Source organism: Lepeophtheirus salmonis, chromosome Z (assembly GCF_016086655.4).
Source record: "Lepeophtheirus salmonis chromosome Z, UVic_Lsal_1.4, whole genome shotgun sequence".
In the NCBI taxonomy this organism is placed as follows: domain Eukaryota; kingdom Metazoa; phylum Arthropoda; class Copepoda; order Siphonostomatoida; family Caligidae; genus Lepeophtheirus; species Lepeophtheirus salmonis.
In genome coordinates, this window is record NC_092584.1 from 12,414,018 (window position 1) to 12,441,611 (window position 27,594).

The 27,594-nt window shown below is 33.4% G+C and overlaps 1 protein-coding gene and 1 long non-coding RNA gene across 15 annotated transcripts in view; both read right to left on the minus strand.

Annotated features, from left to right (window-relative positions):
- Positions 1-14,243: 14,243 nt before the first annotated feature.
- LOC139907361 (uncharacterized) lies at positions 14,244-15,293 on the minus strand. The gene is made up of 2 exons (XR_011783913.1): positions 14,662-15,293; positions 14,244-14,601 (listed from the first exon to the last, which is right to left on the minus strand). It is a non-coding gene; the product is annotated as an uncharacterized lncRNA (long non-coding RNA).
- A 6,171-nt stretch (positions 15,294-21,464) lies between these two features.
- LOC121130554 (protein vav) overlaps positions 21,465-27,594 on the minus strand; it is a 43,452-nt gene continuing 37,322 nt past the window's right edge. For all 14 annotated transcript variants that reach the window (XM_040726296.2, XM_071893662.1, XM_040726288.2 and 11 more), the window contains 2 exons: positions 25,161-25,370; positions 21,465-24,392 (listed from right to left, as the gene is read on the minus strand). In XM_040726296.2, the coding sequence (XP_040582230.1) occupies positions 22,372-24,392; positions 25,161-25,370 (2,231 nt within the window). In that variant the 3' untranslated portion in view covers positions 21,465-22,371. The remainder of the gene's footprint in view (positions 24,393-25,160; positions 25,371-27,594) is intronic.

The following is a 27,594-nucleotide window of genomic DNA, read 5'->3' on the forward strand; positions in this document are numbered from 1 at the left end:
TTTACAATAATCGTTAAAAATTATACAGCCTGTAGCCACTTGAAATTGGGCAGTGAATTTCCTGCCATCGGCAATTCCTTTAGATCGAATTTATCAGTGTGTTGCTGCTGTCAATTCCCTTTCGAGAAAATATTATCACAACTCAAATTTTATCACGGCAATTCAAATTGCTCACCTTTTTGGCTTACATTTAAAAAAACACATTAAAATAAAAATATTAAAAAACACCTGAACTTCTGGCTGCAGAGGAGCTGCATGCCAATATTAAACCACCACCAAGATTACACATGCCTTTAAAGAGACCATTAAGTATAATACCAAAAAAGTTCAAGAGTTCTGCGAATAACGACCCACCTTTTCGACCAGCGTTCACTTGCACAGCCCATGAACTGAGGTGTATTATAGGATATTGAAAGGGATCCTTAATGCTCAGGGAAGTGGTGGGTAATGATCCATTTTTGAACCAGTGGTTCACTTGTAGAACCGGGTTGTTTTATAATATATTAGAAGGGATTCTTGATACTAAGGATAGTGATGGAGATATGCTTTGATCCCTCCTAGGGACCAGCTGCACCTGTACAACATGCTGATCTAGATTTATTTTGCAAAATAGAGTTGAGTCTCTCCTCACAATTTTTTATCATACAATGGTTTGATTACACTATATCTATTTCAATGGAAATATACCAGAGAATCAAATTGATAGCAATCAAATTGTACCATAATCAAATCCTTAACTACCAAATTGTTTAATAATCAAATTACCCACAATCATTTCACCTGATAATGTAAATGAAGTTAAAATGACCATTCACCATTCTATTGAAAATTTTATAATTTGATCGGGCATTTTGTACAATGCCCGCTTTTAAGGAAAAGCTATGAGTTTGTTCTAAGACCATGGGAGCATGTTGCACTAACCATCAGCATCAGTAATTGCATTGATATTTATTGGGTTCGTAATCGTAAGTCATCAGTTTTTGTCAGAGTTTCGTTAGTGTCATAATATAATCTTCGTCAGACATGTCATTATTTTGTGATAATTATCTTTTATTTTGTCTTCGTCGAAGTTTCGTCTTGATCAGAATTTTGTCTTTGTCATGATTTTTGTTAGATTTTCGTCTTCGTCTCGTCTCGTCTTCGTCACGAAAAAAAGTTTCGTTAACGAAATTATTTCATCCCTTCACTAACACTGTTGTAGAATCTATTTTACTCGTAAATTGCGTTTTCAGATTCTTCCACTCGAGAAGACATATCATTTTAGCTAAAAAGAAATGCCAGTGTCATGTAAATGCACTTTCCTTAGTTTTTGTGTGGACGTAGCAAAACTTACCATGTTCCTTCTTCCACCATGATGAAGATACATACCCACACTAACTCAATAATCCTCTTTTTTCTTCATTTACTTAATTCCCCCTTTAAATTCGTATTTAATATACCTTCTCCCTTTTTCCGTTAGTACAATATTTTTTTTATTTTTTTTTGATGGATTTTTGAATCGTCAACCCATACCTTTAAAAAAAACTTTGCAACAAGGGGAATCATTCTTATTTTATGAAAAAGTTCAACTTATTTCTGAAAAAACAAACTTGCCCTCCAGAGTCCAGCATCAGAATGAAACATAACCCGCCATACATAACTCAGAATTATGAACAACTTTCATTTATGATTAAAGTATGTATTTGTTTCTATTTTTGAAATAAATGCGGTTTTATCATTGTGGGACGGACGTCACATACGTACATAAATTATTTTGATACTATGTAGGATATTGTATTGTATTCATAGTAATGAAATAATATTATTATTATTAAAATTTCCTATACCTCTATTTATATAGTGACTGCTGATGAGCTCTCCAATAAATCTTGGATTTGTGCGGCTGCCATTTGTGACTCACTTAATTAGTGGTTTACCAGATTTCCTTAAAGATTGTTCAAGGAGAAAGACTTGGGAAAGAGTTTGTAATATAAAGGCTCACCTTGGAAAGACACCCATAATCTGTGCAAATCTTTTTTGAGAAAAACAATGATAAACTAAAATCTAAATCCTATTTTCTAACGGTGATGAAAAGATGACTTAAAAAGATATTTACTAAGGTAAACTCATCGTCAACGGGGAAGAATCTGGTAGATTGATATTATTCAAGGAGTGTTACTCCTGTCTTACACCTCAAAAAGCTACAGATGCATTCAGTCAAGTGGCCATCTGTTGCTTGTGGTTCAACTAAAAAAGGTGGATTGGAAATTTTAAAACAATCCATCATTATCGAAATTGTGTCTCAACAATTTAAATCCTAAAATAGTATTTTATCTTTCAGCCCTTTTATTTGATAAAAATTATCGTTATACTTAATTGTTAGCTAAAGAAGTTTTGGCTTGAAATGTTTAAATCTGAATTGTAACGATCGTCATCAGAATCCCTTTGACATATCGCTAGTAAAAAATATTCAATTCCTAATATTTTGCAGCTAAATCAAGGAATACATTTTCAGACTTTTTAGTCACCCTATCTTGAGACAGATTTACATCAAAGTCGAGCGTAGTCCTAAGATCTCAGAGGCCATTGTATAAATTGAGTAACGCTACAGGTAAGTTAATTTTTATTATAGTCTATGGTCAGGCTTGGAGCTATATCCATCTTATATATCAATGCTGATGTCAACAAATAAGAAGTTTATTTTTAGAACTCTTGGGATTTATAGTGCATCAGATTGTTACAATCCTCAGCTCCTAAACATTTATATAATCAACAATACAATTATCATTTCATGAAATAAATTGAAGAAGATAAAGAAACAGAACCCAACTTTTACATTTATAATAATTTATTTTGTGTTCACCTTTGTATTTATTTGACATTCCAATCAGTTTCTTCTATGTATGATATTGAATGCCTTTAGTTTAACAAACCCATATGTCTTAGCATTATTTTAATATGCAGAATTAATTTGACTTTTCATGTCGGAACATAAATCTTACCTAACAAATTCAACATTTTTAGAAATTGTACATAAAAAATTGTTTCGATTTGTTTAAAAACTAAAATTATTTTATGTTCTATATATCTTATAATTAAAATTTTCCTGAAAAAAAAAAAAAAATTCTTTCGTAAATGTTTCAATGTTAACCCCTTGGTTTTTTAGACCACCAAAATGACTGACATCAACAATACTGACGTCACATAAAAACCATCTATTTAAAGAGAACAAAAACGTACATTGAGAAACATAACATATATATTATATTAAATGGACAATTGAAAACTCATAAATATACATTTAATACCTCAAATGATGTAAAAAGCAATAAATTATCCATAACATGGCAACATTAGTGTTATTATTTCGTTTAACAAGAGATAATGCTATTTATCATAATTATATAAATATAACGTTTTCACATGAGGTTAGCATTGTTGATGCCGGGGATTTTAGGGTGTTTAAACAATTAATTTTTAAACACATAATACCCCTTTTTCATTAAGATTAAGGAAAATAGTTTACTATTGGATGTCAAAATAGGACCAACAAATAAAAGGACCTCACAGGTAAAAAGACCAAGTATATCAGATAATTTGTGTAAGTATAAACGAAAGAATACATCGCGTTGTTACCTTTATTATATGATACAACCTAAATCATCCGGTGATTAACCAAATAAGCCAATCAAACCAACTGCTACATATCTCTTAAGAACTCCTTAAATATACTAGTAATTATTTATCCACAATTTTTAAAATGAATTACATTTATATATAGTTTATAATAGTAAAATCCTACACTATATTTGATTCAATACTGTTCCAGGTGGTCCATAGAAATCTGAACGCTTTCTAATGCAATAACTAATGAAGGTTTTGAGTAATTGAAATGAATTCATAATTTAATATATATTCAAGCTTAAACAATTAGTGAAGTTGATCAACTCTAAAAATCTTCTTGTCTAAGACAATTTTCACAATTGACTCATTTCCCTGGTTCAATGTGAGGATTTTCTTGCACCTTTAAAGCCTCTTAGCTATCATGCTCTCTGTCAGAAAGTGGAATGGGGTCCTTGTGAAAGAAACTAATTGCAAATTGTGCTTTATAGCCCTCCTGATGTTCCTAAGAGCCACAGAGAAGTCGTTGGCGAGGCGATTCATCGACTCAGGTGGATCCTCTTTTCTATTCTTCTCCAAACTTAACAAGAACTTTGTATACCTCTTTCAATTATGCCCTGCATTTTCTGACATCCTGGAGAGGTCTTATCCATATTTTTTTCATTTTTTAACATAAAAACCAGGCTCTTAGAATACTTAATAGTGTCCGTAATCTTCTTCACATCAACTCCAGCATCTAGTAGATCTGGGATGCGCCCCCTGTTGCTTGTTACTCGCTCATGACGACTTGATGGTTTTCCTGGGGTAAACGTTGCATTTTTCTTTCTCTAAACACTTTTTGTGTTCAAATATTGTTTCTCGCTGTTAGGATAAACCTACTTTTAAAATTATAGAGTCTTCTTTTATTTATCCGTTGATAATTTTACATAATCGGCAGGGGAACAAATTTTCTACTCAATATATTTAAAATATTTTATTACATCATTATATGATCTTTATCGTAACTTTTTCGTTCATAATCGATTCAAACAAAATTAATTGTATTAGGTTGGGGAAAAAGTAATTTCGTATTTCCCGCCCTTTATCTAACCAAGTATATCTTGTTCATTATTGGTCACATCGGATCATAAGATAAGGCATTGTAAAGGTTTGAATGTATACTACAAACGATTTGCGGACAGTACTGCAATTATGGAGCGTCGAGTATGGAGGTCTCAAAAGAAGACCTTTGCCTGTTTTACATTTTTACTACCTGAAATGGAAAAACGCGTAGAACGTGTGAACAAGGAAATTTGAGATGTAGAGTGTATAAGGGTCCAATACTCTTTCGGTTCGTGTTGCAAAAAAGTAGTTCGAGCAATTTCGCCCCCCACCTGTTCCCTTTCCAACTCTATTGTGAACAACTCGACTGTTTAAATGTGGCAGTCCAAGTGAAGTGGTCCGTATTGGTGAATAGGAGACAACAAGATATAATCAAGACAACACCTGGCCGTGTCCTCGCTCAGATGTTGGAAAAAATGTGGAGAAAACGTCGAATAGACAAAACGTCGAATGAACAAAACGTCGACTGGTCGACTGTAGAATATAAAATAAAGGGCTACTCCAAATAGTGTTGCGATATTTCCCCGCCTGAAACATCACCAAGCAGCACCATTCCTACCAGTAAGGGCCCTTCCCAATCCCCCTTATACATGTTGGGGCTGTTTTCAGTCACCACCATGTCCCAAAACGGGATGCAACCCCTCACCACTATTTAAGTAACCACTAAGAGCCCCTCACAACCCATATGTACTCCCCAAATGTTTGAGCTGTTTTCGGCAACGGCCTGGCCTCAAAATAGAATGAAACCCACCCCCACTACTCAAATTTACCCCACCTCCATTTAAACCCGGAAAGGGCCCCCGAAATTTGAGACTGCTTCGAGTTTTTATCTCGTTTTGGGAACCGGGGTAGCCGAGAGTAGCCCCAACTTCATAGGTTTAAATTTAAGTGTTGGAAGTGGCCTTTGAAGGTAACTTATCTGACAGCGGTGGGGTTCAGTCCTTTTTGGGATCCGGCCATACATAAAATATCCCAACTTTCGCTTTACAAATTGGGAGGAGGGGGTTTTGAGGGGACATTACTGTTGTTTATGTAGGGCAGAATGTTTCGGGTGGGAAATGTCTGCGGAGTAAATGTTACAATACTTGAAAATAGAATATCAGAAAATATATGGCACATATCCATTTTTTGGCCCTTCTAACATCCCAATATTTACCTCAAAATACGAGTTTAGTGGCATGTTAGCCTCTTTAGACAGATTAAAACCACGGCTGCATCTTCAAAAAAGTTTAAAGGATCCCTCCAAAAGCATACAAATTAACTCTGGGCCCACAAGTTGTCGTGAACTACAGTGGGTTAACCAGAAAGATTAAAAACACTGTCAACAAGCATAAGGGACTCCTCCGAATACATCAATACGAACCCTTTCTACGCTTTGTCCAGATATACAGTATAGTTTATTTTTGTGTCTTTGTGAGCTGCGTACTTATTTTTATGTTCAATGTACTTATTGATATTTTTTCTTTGTTTCACTATTAACGTATTTATTTCCCCCGTATTTATGCAGTTTATATTTCTCTTGGTATTCTTTGATGCACCTAAAACATAGGTGACCACTTTTATACTGCATTACAACTTCCTTTGTTTGGTAATTTACGCCTTTATTTATTCAAATAATATTAAAAAAATGCCGATAAATTTGTTGTAAGTTTGAGATAAGAGCTATTTGGTTGTTGACTTTTTAAGCGCGATTATCTGATTTCTAAGTGAAAATATTTTAAAGAATTTTTTTAAACAATTTCATCTCATTTTGAGTCCCGGCGGGCAAATATCTGTGGAGGGAAATGTCTGGAGTAAAATGTCGTAGAAACAGTTTTTCATATTTTGGAATGTAATATTTTCCGGTTGACGTTCTTAGGTCGACGTTTTTTACGGTCAATGTTGTTTTATCCATTCGATATTTTGTTGGTCGATGTTTTGTAGGCCGATGTTTTGACCTACTACCCCAAATTTGGGTACAATAGAGGTCTGTGGAAATTGGTTTTCCGAAATTTTTTGGCAATAACTTAAAGAGCTTTTCCGAGAAGGGCTTTATGAAGTTAGATTCTAGTTGGTAAAAATTTATCAAACAGAACAGGGTCATACTTGTAACACTTCCTATAAAAAATTGAAATAGCGGCAAAAATTCGATATTACTTTTCTCTAACCTATTACGTAGAAACCCTTTTATCGAGATTTACAGTACCTTTTGATTTGATACACATAATTCCAATATTATGGGGGTGTTGGGTTTATTTTTACTTTTGAAGTTTCATGAAGAATCCTTGGAAATTTAGTCAATAATATCAAGTATTCAAATCATACAAACAAATCATCGTGTCACGTGTTTAGCGAGTGATGATAATTAAAAGTATTGCTGCTATTCTCCAAAAAAAAAAAATCAAATTATCAGGGTTACTGCACACTCAAAGGACTGTTATATAACAACTGCACTTACAAAATGGCTGAAACTTTGTTGAGTAACTGCCAACAAATGCTTAAATGATTCTGCCATTTTCACGTTGAATTTTAAGTGAATCTTTTTTGAAACTATAAATGACTTTAGGGCGTCGTTAGGGTTTTTTTAAAACTGTAAATGACTTTAGTAATGTGTATATCAGAATGGTTTACCAAAAGATAATATTCCTTACTATAAAAAACTTTCCAGAGAGTTTTTGTGATTGTTTGACTTAGTATTGTTTGAGCGGTTGTCAAAGAGAAAATATTCCATATATAACAGTTTGTCTTATAACAAAGTAAAAACCCAAGCCAGACGACTGAAAAGGTGAAGAGTATTTATTGCCTTTTGGTTTCGTCGATTTAGTTCCCAAATCCTTCAATTGTTTTTTTGTTGGGGGTGGAATAATTTTTTTCCTATAGAACTTGAAGTGATTTTTTTAAATCTTTCCATTTGGGGGAGGAAACAACCCCTCCAGCCTCCCTGTGAACGCCCTGAAGATACACCACGCTCTGGAAAGCCAATTGCCGAAAATGTGGATAAAATTATGGAAATCGTTGAGTCCCACCCTGATATAAGCACTCATTTGATTACTAAGGATATATGAAAATATATGTATAATTATGATATTTTCCAAGCATTAATTCTATTTTAAATGTAGAGGGTTCTCCTCTTTAGTGCATTGATTCATTTTTATTGATGTATACAAAACGGGATTGTGTATTCGTGCAAGCTCATAAAAGACGGAGACTAAGCCTGATGATTTGTTGTGGATACATAATTGTAAGTCCTTTTTGGAGTCAGAGTAGAATTGAGGAACGACATGGGAATAATTTTTCCATATGTCTTTTGAGGTTTTGAATTGAATTTATGTTAACTTTTAAATCAAAATGTGTCATCTTAAATACTTTTAAAAACATTGAATGGTTGTTATGAGGCAAGAGCAGGGATTTCCACTTCGTTATGATTCAGAATGTGTCTGACGAACAGGTGGTTGACTGTAGTAGGGAGGTAAACTACTCATAGGATTTTTAAGACACTCACATGTTGGGTCATAATTAACAGCCAGCCGCCTATTCTTCTGAGACATCTTGTATCATAACGAATTATAAATAACTGCTCTTGCATCATAATTAATTGATAACCGAGACAGTAGAAGTGATTAGAACTTTTTCACTTCGAATCACCATTGAATAACAATCGAATAACAATTTTATTATGTATTTTGTCTCTATTTCGATAGTATTCTATGAAATTTTGTGACATTATACCATCATTATTACAACAGGGAACAAAACCGTCTACTGTTTTTATAATTTAATCATTACATATTTTGATTTAAAAATTAAAAAAAAAAAAAAACATTCAGGAGTAGAATAAACATACATATTTCCTGAGAATTAAGCAAGTAACACAATATTGTCACATAAGCAACATTCATTTTCCCGTGCAGATATTAAGATTACTAATTAGTTTCTATATATACTCAAAGTACAACCACACCCTGACATGCATATCAATTTTAATCAAAAATAAATAATTACGGATTTAACCTCATTTATTTATTTATTAAGGTAAAATATCCTTGAAGCAAAATGGCTTTAAGGAGAAATATTCTAAGAGAAAATGGTCTAAGGCAAAAGTACCGGACACCAAATGAAATCCAATTAATAATAGTTGCACAGTTGGAAGGAACAAATTCGTTTACCATCATATAATTTGTTTCCTTATTTTCTATCTCATATTTTGGGATAAATAGCTGATTAATATAATGAGGATTGATATGTAACAATTTTGTGGGGGGCAACTATATAACGATGATGTCATCCGGAGCGTCTGCAGTATTTTATTTTTTAAGTGGGACAGTCTGGGGATTTTTCTTGTGGGGTGTTTTTAGAGGATTTTGATGAAGTAATGTTTTTCTTTTTTCATAAATATCAAATTTGACAAAAATACAATAACCTTGAAGCAAGGCCTCAAGGTGCTTTTTAGTCAAAACTTGGAACTTTTTGACAGTATTATAAAAAACTAATAACAATGAATAGGGTTAATTTAAAACTCCCTACATACTCATTTCCACCTTGTAATCGGGGAATGTTTTTCCGAATAGTGGAGTGAATTTCTTCCAAGTTTGTGCAACTCTGTCACAGATTGAAGAATAATATCATATTTCATATACTATAAGCCGATCCAATGATTACACAAAAAATATAGTTATAATCTTGCAGATAAAACTTATCTGAATGCAAAAAAATTGCATTCTGGAATTTTTCCGCTGTCTATCTTTCTTTCTTTCTTTCTTTCTCGCCCGCCCAATTTTTCGGATGTAAAAACATCTAGTAAGCACTCTAGAAAAAAATATATTTCCAGGCAACTCACCAACCCCCCCACACCCTCCCCCTCCTTAGCCCGAAAGTTACTTTTTCAACCATGATTTCATATTTTGGTAAATCTATTTTCAAAGTAATTAGAAGAAACTTGCCAATTTCTGATCCTTTAAACCATTTTATGCTTAAAGAAATAGTTATATAACACTTGAAGGTTATAAAATACAGTTTTAAGATAACAAAAAAGTGTCAAGGGTCACAAAAAGGTCAACTTATTCCAAATTTTTATTTTAGCGTATGTACTAGGGTGTCCTACTTTTAGGGTGAGCTATTAATTCGATCTTCTGTTGTATTTAATGAAAAAGTTGTAAAGTGTCAGTCTTCCAAAGCCGTTCCTTTATAGCCACTTAAAAAAGAGTTTTTTCATACAACATTCTCTATTTGTAAGGAGATTGAGAAGTTTTAATTTTAAAGCTATGTCGCTGAGCTTCAAAAGTTTGAATTTAATATCGATTTTGTTGAATTTTAAATGTTTCCTTTTAAAAAAGGATATACAACATGATAATCCTTATTTTTAATTTTGAAGAACAACAAATCGTAGCCCAAAGAAATATTTCGGATACTCAAACTATAAGAACCTCTGTACTTACCTCCAAATAGAATAAAATAAATATCAGATTCTAGTCCTAAATTCTATTTTAAGTTCCTACAGTTATATAATTTTTTTTTTATGTGGAGTGCCAAAAAATATTTACATATAGTTGCACAAGGGATAATACGGGAAACTTTGAATGAAGTAAGAAAATAAATAAAAAATAAATATCGTAGAAAAATAATTTAATATTGCTGAAGGTTATCAAAATTCCATGGCAATATCATAACAAGTATTTTTAATATCTGTAATGTATATTTTTTATTGATGTAGCTTTACTTAAATTCATTTCCGATTAATTCATCTAGATTAATCATGATTTAAGATGTATAATCTACATAGATATGCGCTCAGAAACCCCATTTATGTTCGTTACTTCCTTCAACTTTAATTCAACCATGGAAAATAAATATATGTAATTGTAAAAAAGTATTTCCAGAAATAAAGTGCTCCACAAACAGATAATAATGAAATGATACCCCTTTTACGACCACAGCTACACCTCGTTCATGCCCTTACATAATTTTCATGTAATCAAACACTAAAATCAGATTTCAATTCTAAAATACTTGACGAATTCTATATATCACACATGCCATGCATGATAAAGTTCCTATATCAGAGGAGCTTTATAATACTGAAATTACGAAAGAACAAAAATGCTCGGGTATTAATGGAAAAATCTACAGCAATAGAGAAAAAATAAGTTTAATTGGTAAATGTCAAAGATATCTTTTACTTCAGGACTTGGATGGATCATGCAACCTTTTGTAAGTGCGTGCAGTTTTCTTTAATTCCATTCAATACATAGAAATGTTGTGAAGAAAATATTATTCAGTCTATATGTTGATCAATTAATTGTAATTTTAACTCACTTATCGGAATTGGAGACTCTGAGACGGGTTCTACTTAACTCTGATTAAATTTGGACTTCAAATCCAGGAGGAATCAATTTGAACTAGAAAAAAGAAATTTTTGATTGGGCTAGAAATCAATTTGAAAGACTCGTAATTCGATTAGAATTCGTCAACAGATTGACAAGGTTTATATTTTAATAAGACTCAAGGTTTGAAACTTACGTACCCAAAAACTCGCCACTTGACGTGGACTCGTATTTAGAGATATTAGACTTTTGAGACTTCACTCGAGCTAATCTCTCGATAATTGAGATTCTACGTGTCTTGGTCAAAATTACTTGTGTAAACATTTGGATAAATAAGACAATGGTACTAGTTTATAACATTCTTGGCATTTTATGGCTTTTAGAATGAATCATGATATTTAAAAGACGACTCTTTAACATCTTGTCGTCTTAAACAGTGTCGTTGATGTCGATATTGGGCAGGACTTGATTCACTATTTGTGCAAATTCATAAAGATCTTGTTAAATGTAATACTACATTATCAGAGATTCGAATATGCCCAAATAACAGTATAACAATAAAAAAAAATCATCACAAAACAAGGGAAGGACTTAATAAACTCCAGAAATAGAAGTATACACTTATCCTAGATTAGGAAGAGAAAATAACTAAAACATGCTATTATAATATTATACTAATAGATGTATTCTGAGTATCTCTGGATAGATACAGTAAATATTATTAAGTAGTAATCATATTTATACTCATTAAATTAATGTGTTTTGATGGATATAATTGATACTACAAGTATAATACCTGATATCTAATTCCTTGGAAATGTTCTTTTCTATTCATTAATCATTATTTGTTCATAAAACGTCCATAAAACCATTCTCAGAAAGTTTGTAAACATAATAGTAATATATTATTGCTTGCTTGATTAAAAGTGAATAGTATCATCAAATTTTAAAAATACTAACAAAGAATTTTACGACAATAAAATTAATATTTAATGAATCCAAACAAAAGTGTGGTTTATGAACAGTGAATGGATAATGACGATTATTAATGAATAGAATAGGTATACATTTAGCATTAAATGATATAGACAATGACGAAAATCCAGTGTAGCATAGGCATATTAAAAAAAAGAAACCGAAAATTAACATGCTAAGCCTGACAATCTGAAGAATGTGTAGAAGGAGAGAAGGAATAATGCTCATGACGTTTTATCAGATCAGATACAATCAGCTTTGACGACAAGAGAGGAAGGAGAAAATGATATAAAAAAGGACATTTGCTAGAATTAATTCGATTTCATTCTCCAATTCTAGTTTGAGTCCAAAAAAGGACTTACAATTATAACTACACAACAAATCCTCAAGGTCTTGTAAGAGTACTTAGAAGTGTTCAATCAGGTTTGGAATATAATTGAATTTAGGATGTTCTCTACTCAGGAATTAAATAATAATGACAACTGCTAAGAAAAAGAAAATTCCTTCCTTATATGAACAATTAAAAATTAATGGGCCAGCCCAAAACACACCGGATTTACATAATTGAATATGATATAAATTATAATAGTAACTACTAATAAGAAAATGAATAGTAGTATATAGTTCTTGTAAAATACACACACTCGTTTTTAGCGTTCAAGTCCTGTATTAAAAGGTGTCTTGGGGAAAATGGGGTATTCCATCAGAGTACATTTGCTGGGATATAGTGCTATCCAGATCACGGGAGCCCTTATTAGCAACAGATTGTAACTTTTATGTGCCTTCTTAGGGAAAGGTGGAACAGGTTGAATGTGAAAGAGTCAAGTGCTGCCACAAGACTTTAAGATCCTACATGAGAAGTAATACATGAAAAAATTATTCAACGGCCATTTTCTTCAAGATTTTTCTCCATCCTCAGTGAACGGAAAGAAATAACCAAGGAAAGGAAGAGAAAAAAGATAAATGTAAATTTTCACTCACACATCAAACTTTCTACTCCGTACGCCATGCAAGCAAAGAATCCTTGACACCTTACTTGATGAATGTCTGGGGATTTCATTTTGTACACACAGAAAAGTTCAAATCGGATTACATTGAACAGAGATTTGGATGATATCGAATGATGGCAGAAGTAAACTATTATATCTTTATAAGACATCTTATTCAAGCAAAAAAAAACTCTACACTAAAGAGCTATTTTAAAATCAATATACCAAACTTCCAATAACAGATTTGTCAGGAATGTTTGAAGAAGCCAGTGAATTTAAATGAGCTGTTCCATCTGCAAGAATCTTTTAATTAAAGAAAGTTTCTTCAATGTGACTAATATCCAAGTTACCGTTGAAGAAGAAGCATAGAAAAGCAATTTGATTACTTGCCTTTTTTTGACAATTTGCTACATTAACAACTTTCTAAATAGGATTTTGAAGAAACCAAATTTTTATTGAAGAGTTGTTCAACGCTTAATTTGCTACCAATATTTTCAATTGTGCGGCATTTCAAAGAATTAATGGCGATGAAAATGCATTCTCTCTTCAGGATAAAAAATGTAAATTTATTGATAAAGATTTCATGCAAAGTAATCAATATCAACATCAGGAACTTTGCAAGGTCAAACAGTAATTAAATTCGTTTAAGTCTGAAGCGGAAAAAAGATTCAAAATCTTATTCTCAAAGAAAAGCTGCAACATGATCTTACGAGTCTTCCAAAAATAACATTTTTTGAATATTCTTGATACCCCCTTTTTAAATCTAAAAATAACTTCTATATTTTGATTAAGATTATTATTTGTAATTCATTTTTTTTTTAATCATTGATAATGCTGAGTCATGAACTTATTTTGTAATAAAGGGCTTTCCCCCTGCTTTCCCATATTTGATTATTCACAAATTTTTGATGCTATTTCAAGACTACATATTGCTAATATTTGTTTTAGGCAATACACTTGTACTATTTGTCATACTTTTTTCTTCAAAAAAAGTTTTTATACCACTTAAATAGCAAAATATATCCCTATATCAAAAAAGGGATGTGAAAGTCATAAATTACAGTTTACATAAAACTATTTAATTCCAATATCAAGCCTATTACAGTCCTCTTTTTAATCTATATAAAGGGGTTTTCATTCAAAACCCCTTTAATTTTTATTTTCGTAAGTGCTGCGTCTTGACGAGGGAGAGACACAATCTTATTTATAAGGTGGAGAGATCCAGGATGACCGAGGGAAATGGGGAGAAGAATTCACGTGGAGGAATAATGTAACACTGTTTTTAGATCATGTGTATTCTAATTATACTCTAATATATTTACAAAAGACGATACTATTTATAACACGTAAAACACAGTACTTATAATACATAGACGAATATACAAGAAGATAAAAACATGTAAGGAGATATTAAATACATAACATCACCCCCCAAGCACCAAATCCATGGCGGTGCTTAAACAGGTTCCTCTCCATGAACAGCAGCCTATAGATCCGCTCCATCCATGTCCAGGCGCGGACAAAACATTCTTCTTTGTACTGCAAAACTTTATCTCCATAGACGTGCCGTGCTCTCAGCACGCGCACCGGAGAAAGGAGGACAATACTCCTCATAAAGGTTTTAAGGACCCGAGCACCTTGCTCGTCCCTGGGAGAAATAACATTGACCCTTGTTGAAGTTTTAAGGACCCGAGTACCCTGCTCGTCCCTGGGAGAAATAACATTCACCCTTGTTGAGGTTTTAAGGACCCGAGCACCCTGCTCGTCCCTGGGAGACATCTTGCTCGATGTACCCTCATCCAACTCGGGATGATCCAGAAGAGAGACCGTTCCACATCCATTAGCCAATGATGTGAACGGGAGAGTAGGAACAGTAGAGAACCAAAATTGTGTAGGACTAAACCCATTTTTAATTATGTGGTCTCTGATCCGGACACACACTTCACTTCTTGAAAGTGACCAAGGTTCTCTTCCTTCCTCCACGAGGCCCAAACATAGGCACAGTCCATATTGCTCCGCCTTCCGTAGACGAACGAGCGTTCTCCCCATCGACGAAAAAGGGCTACCCAACTCCAACAGGGCTAGCTTCGCTGACGATCCCACAGAAGGGGGTACGTGATCCTGATCCCATCCTCGCCGCCAATGTTGCGTTTTGACGAGGGAGAGACACAATCTTATTTATAAGGTGGAGAGATCCAGGATGACCGAGAGAAATGGGGAGAAGAATTCACGTGGAGGAATAATGTAACACTGTTTTTAGATCATGTGTATTCTAATTATACTCTAATATATTTACAAAAGACGATACTATTTATAACACGTAAAACACAGTACTCATAATACATAGACGAATATACAAGAAGATAAAAACATGTAAGGAGATATTAAATACATAACAGTAAGTCAAGACAACATATTTCTTTTCTTCATTTGACATTTAGAAAGTTCATTGGTAATACACCAGCAATATCACGCTATATTAAAGATAGCCAATGAATTAAAAATATTATATTTATATTTATTTTTTGCTGCTAAAATTCTAAACTAAAACGATCTATTATAAGTTATAAATATGTAATACGTACATTTATATTGTAAAGCCTCCTTCTATACAACATTTTATGTCCATTTGATTAAAATATAAACCAATTTTTTTTGACACTCTAGAAAATGTAAACTATAAGACAAGGGAACACCAAATTTCCACCAATGAAATTAAGCCAAGAATATATAATTTATCTTTAATCGTAAAATCTAAAACTGATCTAAGTTTTTCTCTGGGTTGTCAGAATTCAGATGATGAAAAATGTCTTTCAACGAATATAGTCTCGAATTATTATAATCTCAATTATTTCTGAAGCCTGACGATTCAGAGAATAACTGAAATCAGTTTTGGATTTTTCGTTCAAAGATAAATTATATTCTTGGCTTGATTTATTCACGGAAATTTTGACCCTCTGAAAATATTGATTTTGGAGAATATAAAGCAAATTTTTCAAATGTTTGACTTCATTATTTATTTATTGTCATTACGTACATTGGCTAACTTGGCATATTCCTTTTTAACCCATAACGAAATACATACATAGACTAACTCTCTAATCTTTCTTCCTTCATTAGCCTAATTCTTATTTTAAAATTCGGATTTAATATTCGTTTTCCCTTTTGCCGTTAGTACAATAATTCATTTTTAGGATTTTTAATTTTTTTTGGTAGATTTTTGTATCCACAACCCATACCTTTAAAAAAACTTTGAAGCACGGGTAATTGATCTTGTTTTATGAAAAAAATCAACTTATTAGCCAAAAACAAACTTGCCCTTCAGAGCCCAGAAATCTGCATTACGTACCTAACTCAGAATTCTACACAAGGGTTATTTTATTTCTAAAGTATATATCTGTCTTTGTTTTTGAAATAAAGGAGTTTGTATCATTGTTTTTCTTTACATCAGACACACACATAAATTATTTTAATTAAGTAGGATTTTATTAAGCAGCGATACACACTTGATCAGCGATTGCAAATTATTAAAATTTATTATCAAAATAACGGTAATAAAAATTAAATCCAGTGATGATGCTCATTTTTGGCTCAATGGCTTTATAAATAAGCAAAATATGCGTTATTGGTCAGGCAGTAATCCACAAATGCTTCACTAGACGTCATTGCATCTCAAAAAAAAAATATATATAAATATTTACTGTGGACTTCATACTGGAGGGATTATTGCCCCATATTTCTTCGTTGATAGTAATAATCGCCACATTAATTTGTTTATAGGACTTTTAATTTTTTTGGTAGATTTTTGTATCCACAACCCATACCTTTAAAACAACTTTGAAGCACGGGTAATTGATCTTGTTTTATGAAAAAAATCAACTTATTAGCCAAAAACAAACTTGCCCTTCATAGCCCAGAAATCTGCATTACGTACATAACTCAGAATTCTAAACAAGTGTTATTTTAATGGATAACTTGGAAATAGGCATTGGATATCAGGCAACAGCAGAGTGGATACCGAACCAGGATAGCATTGGCCCTTTTAAGTTTTTTAAAGTTGGTTTATGAAAGCAAAAAATAATTAATAATAATAAAATGGCCAATATTTACATTATATAAACCAAGGTTAATAGTTATACAAGGTTATACATACCATAATGTGTGTAGACTGATGTTCGACTTCCACCACGCTTTTAATATTGACGTCATAGTAAATGAGTGGTTGCGTGTGTTGTCAAAATCTGTTTTTCTTGCCCAGCAGTCGGTACGATACATTAAATAAAAAAATATAGCAATAGTGATGCAAAGACTATTAGTGGTTGCTTGTTTTGTCAAAATCTACCTATCTTGCTCAACAGTCGGTACGATACATTAGATTGAAAATTCTAGCAAGCCCAATTACATGATCGTCTATTTCTATTAACCTTGATATAAACGACAAAGGATCCACAAGAAATGGTATTCTTGTCCTTTTTGGAAGCGGAGCATACTTATAGAATAATTTATTACTTTGTGTATTTATGAAATAGCTCCACGTCGTTACCTTTATTTCATAACTCAACCTTTCTTAAAAAAGAAACAGAAAAAAGCCTGACATCGTCTGGTTGTTAGACAAATAAGTCAATCACACCAACTGCTATCTCTTATCTCTCATGTACTCCAAGACTGTCTTTTTCAATTTATTTCTTCAACATTTTTAAAAATTAATCACATTTATATATTTCGTAATATTAAAATATACATATTTATTCTTAAATAATAGTAAAGAAATAACATTTTTTCAATTCAATTTCTAAGAATTACAATTCATAACATAATTGAATTCCTTAATTTTAATGTAAATCATATTTATGCTGTAAGCAATGTAGAAAATTCAGCATTTTGGAAAATAGTAGCGGGTTCCTAAGGGATATCAAAACCTATTGCCGCCGCTATTCTGAGTATCAAGGACCCCTTCTAGTATACAATAATACACCCCAGCACACGGGTTACGCGAGTGAATCGCTTGTCCACAAGGGGGATCAAATATTTGTCCAAAAAAAAAATCTCTCTGATCTTTTTAAGATCCCTTAAAATTAGAGTACTTGAACCTTATAGTTCTAGATGTTGTATGGTGCGTCGACAGTCCATTGTTTCTCATACGAATTAAAAATGATTTGGTTAGCATGGCACTTCAAATTGTTCAGCAATTTTATGCCGTGGGCAGCCCGAGTGGCCTTTATTTTTTCTCTAAGGATATGTCCTTTGTAGAGGTGTTATGAATTCATCCTCAGATCAGTGTTTATGGCACTGGAGACTGTTGCAAGGCAGTCCCAGTTAATGACTCCAAGGAACGTTTCAGGCCTACAAGGATTATGGGAGTGCGTTTTTATGACTCCAGGACTTGTGGGTTTTTCTCTTATATGCCTCCTCCTCCTTCCACCGGCTATATACGTCGTAGACTGTGGATATCTGAGTATCTTTTTTATCTACGCTTTGCTGTGCCTTGCGCATGCACCTTCGATAATGGTGTTCTTCCGCGTCTCCTACATCGTAAATACTTGTTTTGAATTAAAATTTGCACAAATAACTTAAAGATACCACTCAACTTCCCACTTTAAAATTTAAATTAACCTAGTGAAATACTTTCGTTATTGTTCAGGATTTAGTTAAAGATGATCGGATTTATCTGAACAACCCTCTATATAATCTCTCTGATCTTTTGAAGAACTGTAAAGTTTTGGTACCTGAAACTTGTTCTGATCTTGGATAATACAAATTTATCTATATTGTGCTCGGTATGTCGGATCCAAACCCCATTCTATCTTTATTAAGCTTTACAGATCCGAAAAATCCCCAAGATATTTTTTAGGGGCCGTAAAAGTTCAAATACCCCAAGTCTGTTAGGATCCCGGATAATACAAATTTACCTTCATCGTATCCGATTATTTCGAATGCAAAACCCATCCTATCTTTAGTAATTAAAATTCCGAGTATCCGAAGACGGTTAGGATCTGGGATCTTTTCGAAGAATGCAAGTTTACTTATAGTGTATCCAGGTAATTAAGATCTGGATCCTATCTCCTGCGAGGAGTCCCTCATTTGAGGGAGAAAATTAAATATTTCTCTCACTTGGTAACAAAATTCATTTTTCTTTCTTACAATTAACGCTTTTTGTTTTGAATGTGCAAGGCTTCAACATAAAATAACACTGCATCAATCCATTAAATTGTTTATTTAAGTAGGTCTAATTGAGAAAAATTTACAATAAGAGAAAGATAGAAGTCAATCAAACTGGCAGTACAGAGAATATAATGCAATAATATTAAAATCGAAAAAAAATAATAATGATCATAGATTCTAATTAATTATAATTATTAACAACATTTTATTTCATACATTACCATAATAGTACAATTATGTAGCATAGCTATTGTAAATTTATATTTGTAATCTATTAATTTATACGTATTGTAGACGAACGTTCTAAAAGGAATAGTGGTAAAGTGCTAGGGCGGCTACAACACTGATGTACAGGGTCGGTTTTAGTGTGAGATAGGCAACGATCAATGTGTCTTAAACAAAGTAGCGAAACTTGCTTATTAGCTTGAGGAGATATCGGATAATCAGTGTTCTGAACCTTGATTGGTTGAATTCGAGACTGCTATAGAGCATTGTAAGGTGACGTCATCAATGTTGATTTCCGACATTTTGGGAGACTAAACTGCCCAGTTTTATATTGTCATTTTAAAGCAAAATAGTTAACTATTGGTTGACAAAATCGGAGCAACAAATAAAAAGAATTAAACCTTATTTTACATTTTATTCAAAGGAATTTAAGATTTTACATTTTTTCCCCCAAAAATTGAATATTTGAAATTTAATTTTTCAAATTTTTTCTCATATAGTACAGTAAATAGCTGTGGAGTTTTTATTTCTTTCTTTATTTTTTTTTGTGAAAAGCTACGGATTTTTGAAATGTATCTTTAATAATTTTAATTTTTGGATTTTTCCTCTATAAAATTTCAAGAACCCAGCCCCTCTTCTCCGCAGATGCCCTTCTGTAAATTAAAAATGTATCCCTCCATAGCATAGTTTTATTAGTCTACTCTAGTTTGGTCACTGCTACTAAAGTATCCCTTGGGGAAGTTGTCCCTTGCCACATGGGTGAGGCCCGCGAGAAAGTATAAGAAGGTACCTAACCTCCCAACTTCCATTCCGGCTTCTCCGTCCCAATTGCCAGTACAAGAAGTACCCTCACTCCCACCCACACCTGACCCAATAATGAGTCCTCCCACTACACCCATCGAAGTCCTGACTCTCTCTTCACCCCCTCTCCAATTTATGAACCCCACACAATCCTACAAGCTCTGAAGGAAGTCTCAGACGTAGATGCCCCCATAGACATAGTCTACCAGTTAATGAGTCTAGTTCGGAGTCAGGAAGTAATCAGGGATGACAGGAATGCGTCTGTTGATATTGTTCTTTCGCCCACTGGGATAACCACTATAGTGTTAGGGTCCTGGAAACACATAGAACCCTGCTTCATCCGAGTGACAGCTTCATCTCCCTAAGGAGAATCATTATAAACTCTTTAACAGAAGCAGGGACATGACAAGCTTGGCAAGTGCACTCTTGGATGAGGCTATCCTCTTAGGGAGTGAATACCACTTCCGTAGGTGATACCTCCTCTACAGTCTCACTAAATACATTTCTAACCGATTCAATCATTGATTGGATTGGGAATGTAGAGACAGTTCGGTTAAGTCCTTGAACTCCAATGGTGGGATGAAGGAATACGTCAACATCATTCCAGAGGATGCAGTTGTCAACTATACTCTACGCACGATAATTCACTACTGAACCGTCAGATGGTACCAATAGTGAACAAGATGTACTCAGTTAAATAAAGGTCTGGGAAATACGAAATTACTTTTCCTCATCCTATTTGGTTTTAATAAATCATCGACAGTTTTTGGGGATATTTCAAGGACTAGCACTTAAGGACCGGTCCCAATGATCGACAGTCCTAAGACTGGACTGAACTGAATAAATAAGGACCGAAAAAACACTCGTTATAGTCTTTTAGATTAATGTTCAACGCTCCTAGCAGACAAAAAAAAATATCAACAGCCACTACATTCTACAACTATTGATCACCTGGTTTTCCCCAATTAGCTTATAGCTTTGAATAGCTGCCTTTTAGATATCTTTCCTTCTTCAAAATTTGATTAAAAAAATTATATATCTCCACTTTGTAGGAAAAAAAAAATCAATAAATATATTTCATGTCACCATGTAAATATTTTTTTTGTGTAATAGTATTTATGGAGCCTATTACTTGTGAGTCATCTATAGTTACTCCAATCAACCTCCCCAAATAACAAAATCATGATTATGGTACTGAAAAATATTGATCGAATTATGTTTTCAATAGAAAATATTGTTTCATTTCACTTTTATAAAAGATCACCAAACCTTCTTATGGCTTTTTTAAATAAGTTTATTCCATTCATTGACGTTTTTAACTTATAAATAATAATATTTATTTCTATTTGAATAAAGGTCAACCCTTTTTATGTTTTTATAAAAAAAATTGTTTCCAATGTAAGGCCGGAGACATGTGCTTCCCCCCTCCCTACCCTAAAACCGACCCCGGTGGTGGGTTAGATCATCACGGTAAAACTAACTCTATCCGTATCATGCGGATAAAAGCACTATTAAAAAGATTTCTAAAAAATTAAAAAGGAGTCAATCTCTTTTATTATTTGTCAATTATGTATTATAAAGAAGGATAAAGGTAAGTGGAATTTGAACTAAAATTTGGTAAGGGGACATTCACAAACCATGAGGTCTCTTAGGTGGGCATACGACCTAAAACCACGTCAATGGAGAGGGGGAATCTAACTTAAAATCACACTTTAGATTTAATTACGATCCAAAATGGTATAAATGACGTCATAGGGAATATGGGACAAAAATAGAAAAGGACTGACCTTTTCTTGATAAAATATTATTATGGAAATAAAAATGATAGTTTTTTTTTCTAAAAAAATCATCATTTGATAAATATGAGGGAATAATTGAGTAAAAAAGGACACTCGAAAAAATTAAATTTAATTCGCGTTTTAGGTTAAGAATGACGTGGCGTATGAATGATCCTTAACATGTTTAAGAGAGTTGGGAAGTTTTTTTGGGAGGGTTGTGTAGATTCCTTTAAATAAACACTGTAAGTAATAATAAAATAATTAAGAGTATATAGCATATCATTTCACTACCAAATTAAGACCTATTTTTTTTGTAGGAAACAAATAAATATCACAGTTTTTTCTTGGGAGAGATTTAGTGTATGTGTTTGTGTGTTTTGAGTATTCAATTTTTCAAAATGAGCTCATTCTATGCGAGTGGATTTGCAAGCCTTTTTTCCTTCAATGATCATCATCCAGATGCTCTGAGACATAGTTTTTGGGTATGTAACCTGTTGCATTTCCATCAAAGGCAGTCCACCATAACTGTGTACTATTTTTATCAATCACAATTACTCTTTGACCTTTCTTGAGTGCCAATTTGTTGTTTTCCTCAGGACCCTCAGGAGAGGGCTCAAAGTCATAGAGAGCCACAACGATGGAAAGTTCACCGACTGGGAAGCGGAGCTTAAGGTTAAGACCATGAAAGCTTTCCTTCAATGAATTTCTAGAATAAAAATTAACTAATTCCACAATGGATCGAAATGTTATTTGATCTGACAAAAAGTAGGTTTCGTCATCCGAATTACTCAGGATCTTCATGTGTTTGACATCTCCCTCAGATGTTTTGACTGAGAGTGCAAAGCCTCCCTGAGCACGACGGCGTACTAAAAATGTACTTGTTGGATAGTCTGCGAGTTTGAGGTTGGCTAAATCCCTATCAACATCATCAACATACCAGGGATGATCCTCCATTTGTGTATTGATGTAGTCTTTGTTGTTTCCATTCATGCTTACTAATGAAGAGACGGAAGAAGTGCATGAGGGAGGGGGTACAGATGGGGGTGGCGGGGGGATTCTTAGGGAATTTGTACTACTTTGACGAGGGAACACGAGGGAAACAGAGTCCTCTGTAGATGAAGCGCTTGCAATGCGTTGTAAAGACTTCGGAAGTTGTACCGAGACAGGTCTTGGAGGTAAAAGCGGCGGACCAATACCACATTTATTCCCTGACTGAGTTAAGCAACTTTTGTGCATAAATTTACCGCACTTTTCACAATGATATCCCTGATAAAATAGTCCTTTTAGAAGCTTATAACAGACTTCACAGTTTGCAGGGCGTTCCAGAGTCGTCATAAGAGCTCTGTGATTATTTGGAATGGTTAATTGAAGAGGATATATATTGTCAAGAGCCTCTCTCACGGCTTGAATCCATTTGTTCTTATCCTCTTCTGTCCTTGCAGTTAAAGTGTAGGCATTTAAACTTTTGTTATGAACTAAAAGGAAGGAGTGCGCCCAACGATTTGAAGAGTCTCGTGATTTAGTAGACATTGGGGGACGTTCATCTTGGACTTTATAATCAGCAAGTTTAAGTGAGTCCTTGTAGGAGTAGTGATCTCCTCGAGCAGGCTTACACATGAGCATTACTTTATCGAAAATAAAAACAAAACGGAGTTTGGTTTTGCCTGCATGGGAATCATGACTATGCACCTTGAGCTCTCCATCTTTCCTAAGTCGTCCATAGTCCTTAAGCTCATAGCCATCCGGCATGTTCCAGTCATTAATGGAGGCTTCAATTTCTTTGATAATGTGAAGTTGTTCAGAATCTCTCTTGACTTCATTGATGTAATCCGAAACATCCAACATGGACTCATAAGCCTGTTGAATGATTCGATATTCTTCATGAGTGGGTTTAGTTGTATCGAGTAACCCTTTGAGAAGGAGATGATACTTGAGGATTCTTTGCATAGGAACAGCTAATAAGTCTCTTAAACGAAATTTTCCGTCCTTGACACTTTTTTCATATAGTGCAATCTCCTCCCGTACACTCTCATCCTTCATGACATTATCAAGGACATCCTGAGATTTGGGTAAGCATGAACAGTATTCGCCATACTTTAAGAACCGAGTTTTGTACTCCAAAAAAACTTCACCTATTTTTTTGCAAGACTTTCCTCGAATCACATCACAAAGATTCTGATAGAACCCTGCATGAGTGTCTCCCAATTCAATGATGTTCATAAATATGATTTTTTTATCCGTATCTCTCATTTTCGTGATAGTCTTTATAAAATTCTTTCGCAACATGTTCAATACATCCACATAATTACTCTCCGTTTCTATAATCTCTTTAATACAATAGTCTCGTTTCTCCTTGGGTTGAATGTTGAGTTCAGCACGGATTTTGAGACTTTGTAAAGAGCATAGATCCTGATAGATACCTTCTTCTTTATCGTCTTCGCCAGAATAATAATGACTCTTCCCTATGAAAAGATAAAAAAATAAAAAATTTTAGTATGCACAGAATTCATTTGAAAATATATGATGCATAAATAGGGGCATCCGCAAAATTATATTTTATTCGGGAAGGGGCTTGGTTTTGGGGAAAAAATAAAATTGATCAATTAGATTTGATTGAAATTTTTTTCCAAAATCCACAGCTGAAATATTAAATTTTTTGGAAAAAAAATTCTGAAATAAATAGCTATTTACAAAAAATTAAAATGTCAAAATTCAATAGCTATTCACAAAAAAAATTTTTTTTTTGCAAAAAAAAATAATAGAAAAATTAAATTAAAATTTCTAGTAAAAGCAAAAGTTCTTTAATTTGGAGGGGGCTACAGCCCCCTCTAGCTCCCCTCTACGGACACCCCTGATAAACACAAAAACAATTTGGAAATAAAATTAAGAAAATCATCAATTATAAATATCCATCTATTTTTTTAAATTCAATAATACCTTAAAATAGTTGCTATACCCAAAAAAAAGTTTGATGTAGTCTAAAATAGTTGTTCTTAACATTTTTATTTCAATTATTCAAATTCAGAATCTGAATGGTTATTCGTTAGCCAATTTTTTGAATACATCAATTTTATATTTAGTATGATATAATTAATTAATTATATTACTTTAAAAAATTTTTAGTACAAATTGCCTTTGGCACAAACGAAATGCAATACGTGTTTTTTTTTTAAATGCAAATATATTAGTATATAACATATTAAAATATATATAAATAATATACAACTCACCAGCAGCTCCATGGTGTTTGAAATAAAACTCCTGATATTTATCCTCGTTGATGATGTCTTCTAATGTCCGGTAAATTTGTTCTTCCTCATAGGACGACGAAGGGCAGACAGCGGTTTGAGCAAACCCCAAAGGATCCTTTTCAAGAGCTTTCAGACTTTTAGACAAAATAGATAGGGTGTAAAGAACACGAGCAAAGTCAGAAAAATCATCTAGATAAAAAAATAAATAAAAATATTTAGAACAATTGAATATTGAGTAGAGTCAAATTTGAGTAAATCCTCCTCAGATTATAAATATTATCTTTAATTTTATTGATAAAATTCAATTTTTGAGCCTTCACCTGTGGGGCCGGAACTATAGGTGTAAAGGGGCTTTCCCCCTCACCTACTTTAGCAGAATTTTTATAGTCATCAGAAAAAAAAATCCACTTCTATACAAACATTTTAATTGTCACCATTTTTGAGGGGGAAAAAAAATCAATTTCCCGTATGTCTAAAAAATGGTTATTCTTTCAAATTTAGTCCCTTCTGAAAAATTTAAACTCTAAAATAATAACTAAAAAAAAAAAAATTTGTTACTTCTACAAAAATTATTTATCAGACATAACATTTATATATATTAAAAAATAAAAAAGTTTTCTGCCAAAAAAGCGCCTAAAGCTCCAAGCCACAAAAAAAATCTGTGGGCTCCCTTGATGACTAAAGCATTATACCATTTGCCTTCACCCCCTTGCAAATACATTTTGGGACCAGTTACCTTGACCTTGAATAAGATTTACACAGGCGGTTTTATTACTTTAGGGCAGGGCTCGGGTAGCTTTTTTAGCATTACATTTTTATACTAGAATAACTTCCATTACCCGCAAAATTTTCTAAATTACGCCATTTGGGATAATGTACCACTGTTCCCCGACATATTTATAAACAGAAGAACAGTTTGTAATTTTACTTCTATACTTAGTTGTTTTTTCTTTGTTACTAATTAAATACTTGAGTAATAATTACATATCTCGACAGAAAGGTCTTATCAGGGCTATACTCAAAGGTAGTGCAAGCGGGTCTTTGGTGAGGAATAGTTTTATTCATTGCTTCTGAAATCTAACATCTTTTTTTCCCCCTCCATTTTTAAAGGTATTTTCTATTGTAGTGTCGATCCTTATTTAGGACTCAAGACTCCGGTCTCGGTCCAGACCAGTCCTGCATATCAGTTCTAAAACTGATTAAGTTCGATCCTTCAAACAACTTTATTTCTTCTATTTTTAACCAGTTCTAGTTAGTGTTGTGTCAGTCGGTCCAATCCAGTACATTCTTAAGACCGCTCCTTAAGATTATCAGTCCTTCGGACTGTCAGTGATTGACAGAACTGATTAAAAAAATAATTAGTTAAGTTCAGGAGCCAGGGCTACCTGAAGGGATTGCTGGTTGATACATGGAGACCATCAAAACGTGGTTTGAAGTGACTGTATCATTAGGTCTATATTTTATTTGTTTACAAAGTGTATAGCATCCTTTCTTAAAGTGAGCACCTACGACAAACAGGGGTTCCATCATTAGATACGTATATTGAAATCTAACTTAAGATAACCTCACATTTACATACTTTTTAAATATGAAAAAATAACAATTGAAAATCCCATGTGGTTACATGTGTGATACAGGCTGGAGGCTGATAAGTACATCCAAATTCTGGACACCAAAGTTATCCAATGGATCAAACACATCGTTGGCAATTCTACAAGAGTATTTCAACAAGATGCAATACCTGCACACACACCAAAAAAACAACATAAGTGGATCCAGGCCTACATGCACTTCTGGGAAAAGGACTTCTGACCACTGCAGAGCCAAGACATCAACCCCTATCTTCCATGCGCACGTATAGTCAAAGTCCAGCAAGATCCACCATAACAGCAACTACGGCCTGAAGACCTCCCTCAAACAGGCCTGGGCTTCAATGAGTATCGAGTACCCCTCTGGATGTACACTGCCTGAAACTCAGCATCAATTCTAAGGGTGGATACATTGACTAAAACATGTTCTTTGGGTATGAATTAATAGTTAATAAACCTGTTTCCCAATTCACCCAGGATCCTACCGTGGATTTTTGTGCGTTGAAATGGGTAAATAATAAATGTTGGCGCGGATTATACAATTAAGTATAAAAATAAGTATGGAGCACACTGTGTCAACAGCCCATTGGGGTCAGCATGACTGCAGTGCCTTTATATATCTGCTATTGTTTTAATCCGTTTAAAAGTTACACTTTCCAAAACTAATATTTAATGAATTATGTCATTTTGAGAAAAACCCTCACATCAACTAACTCAAACGACTGTAACATTATAACTGCCCGTCCAAAATGGCAGTAACTTTAGTGAGGGACTGTCAAAAGATGTTATATGGAAATGACTAAGTTGTATTTACAAGTGCTTCC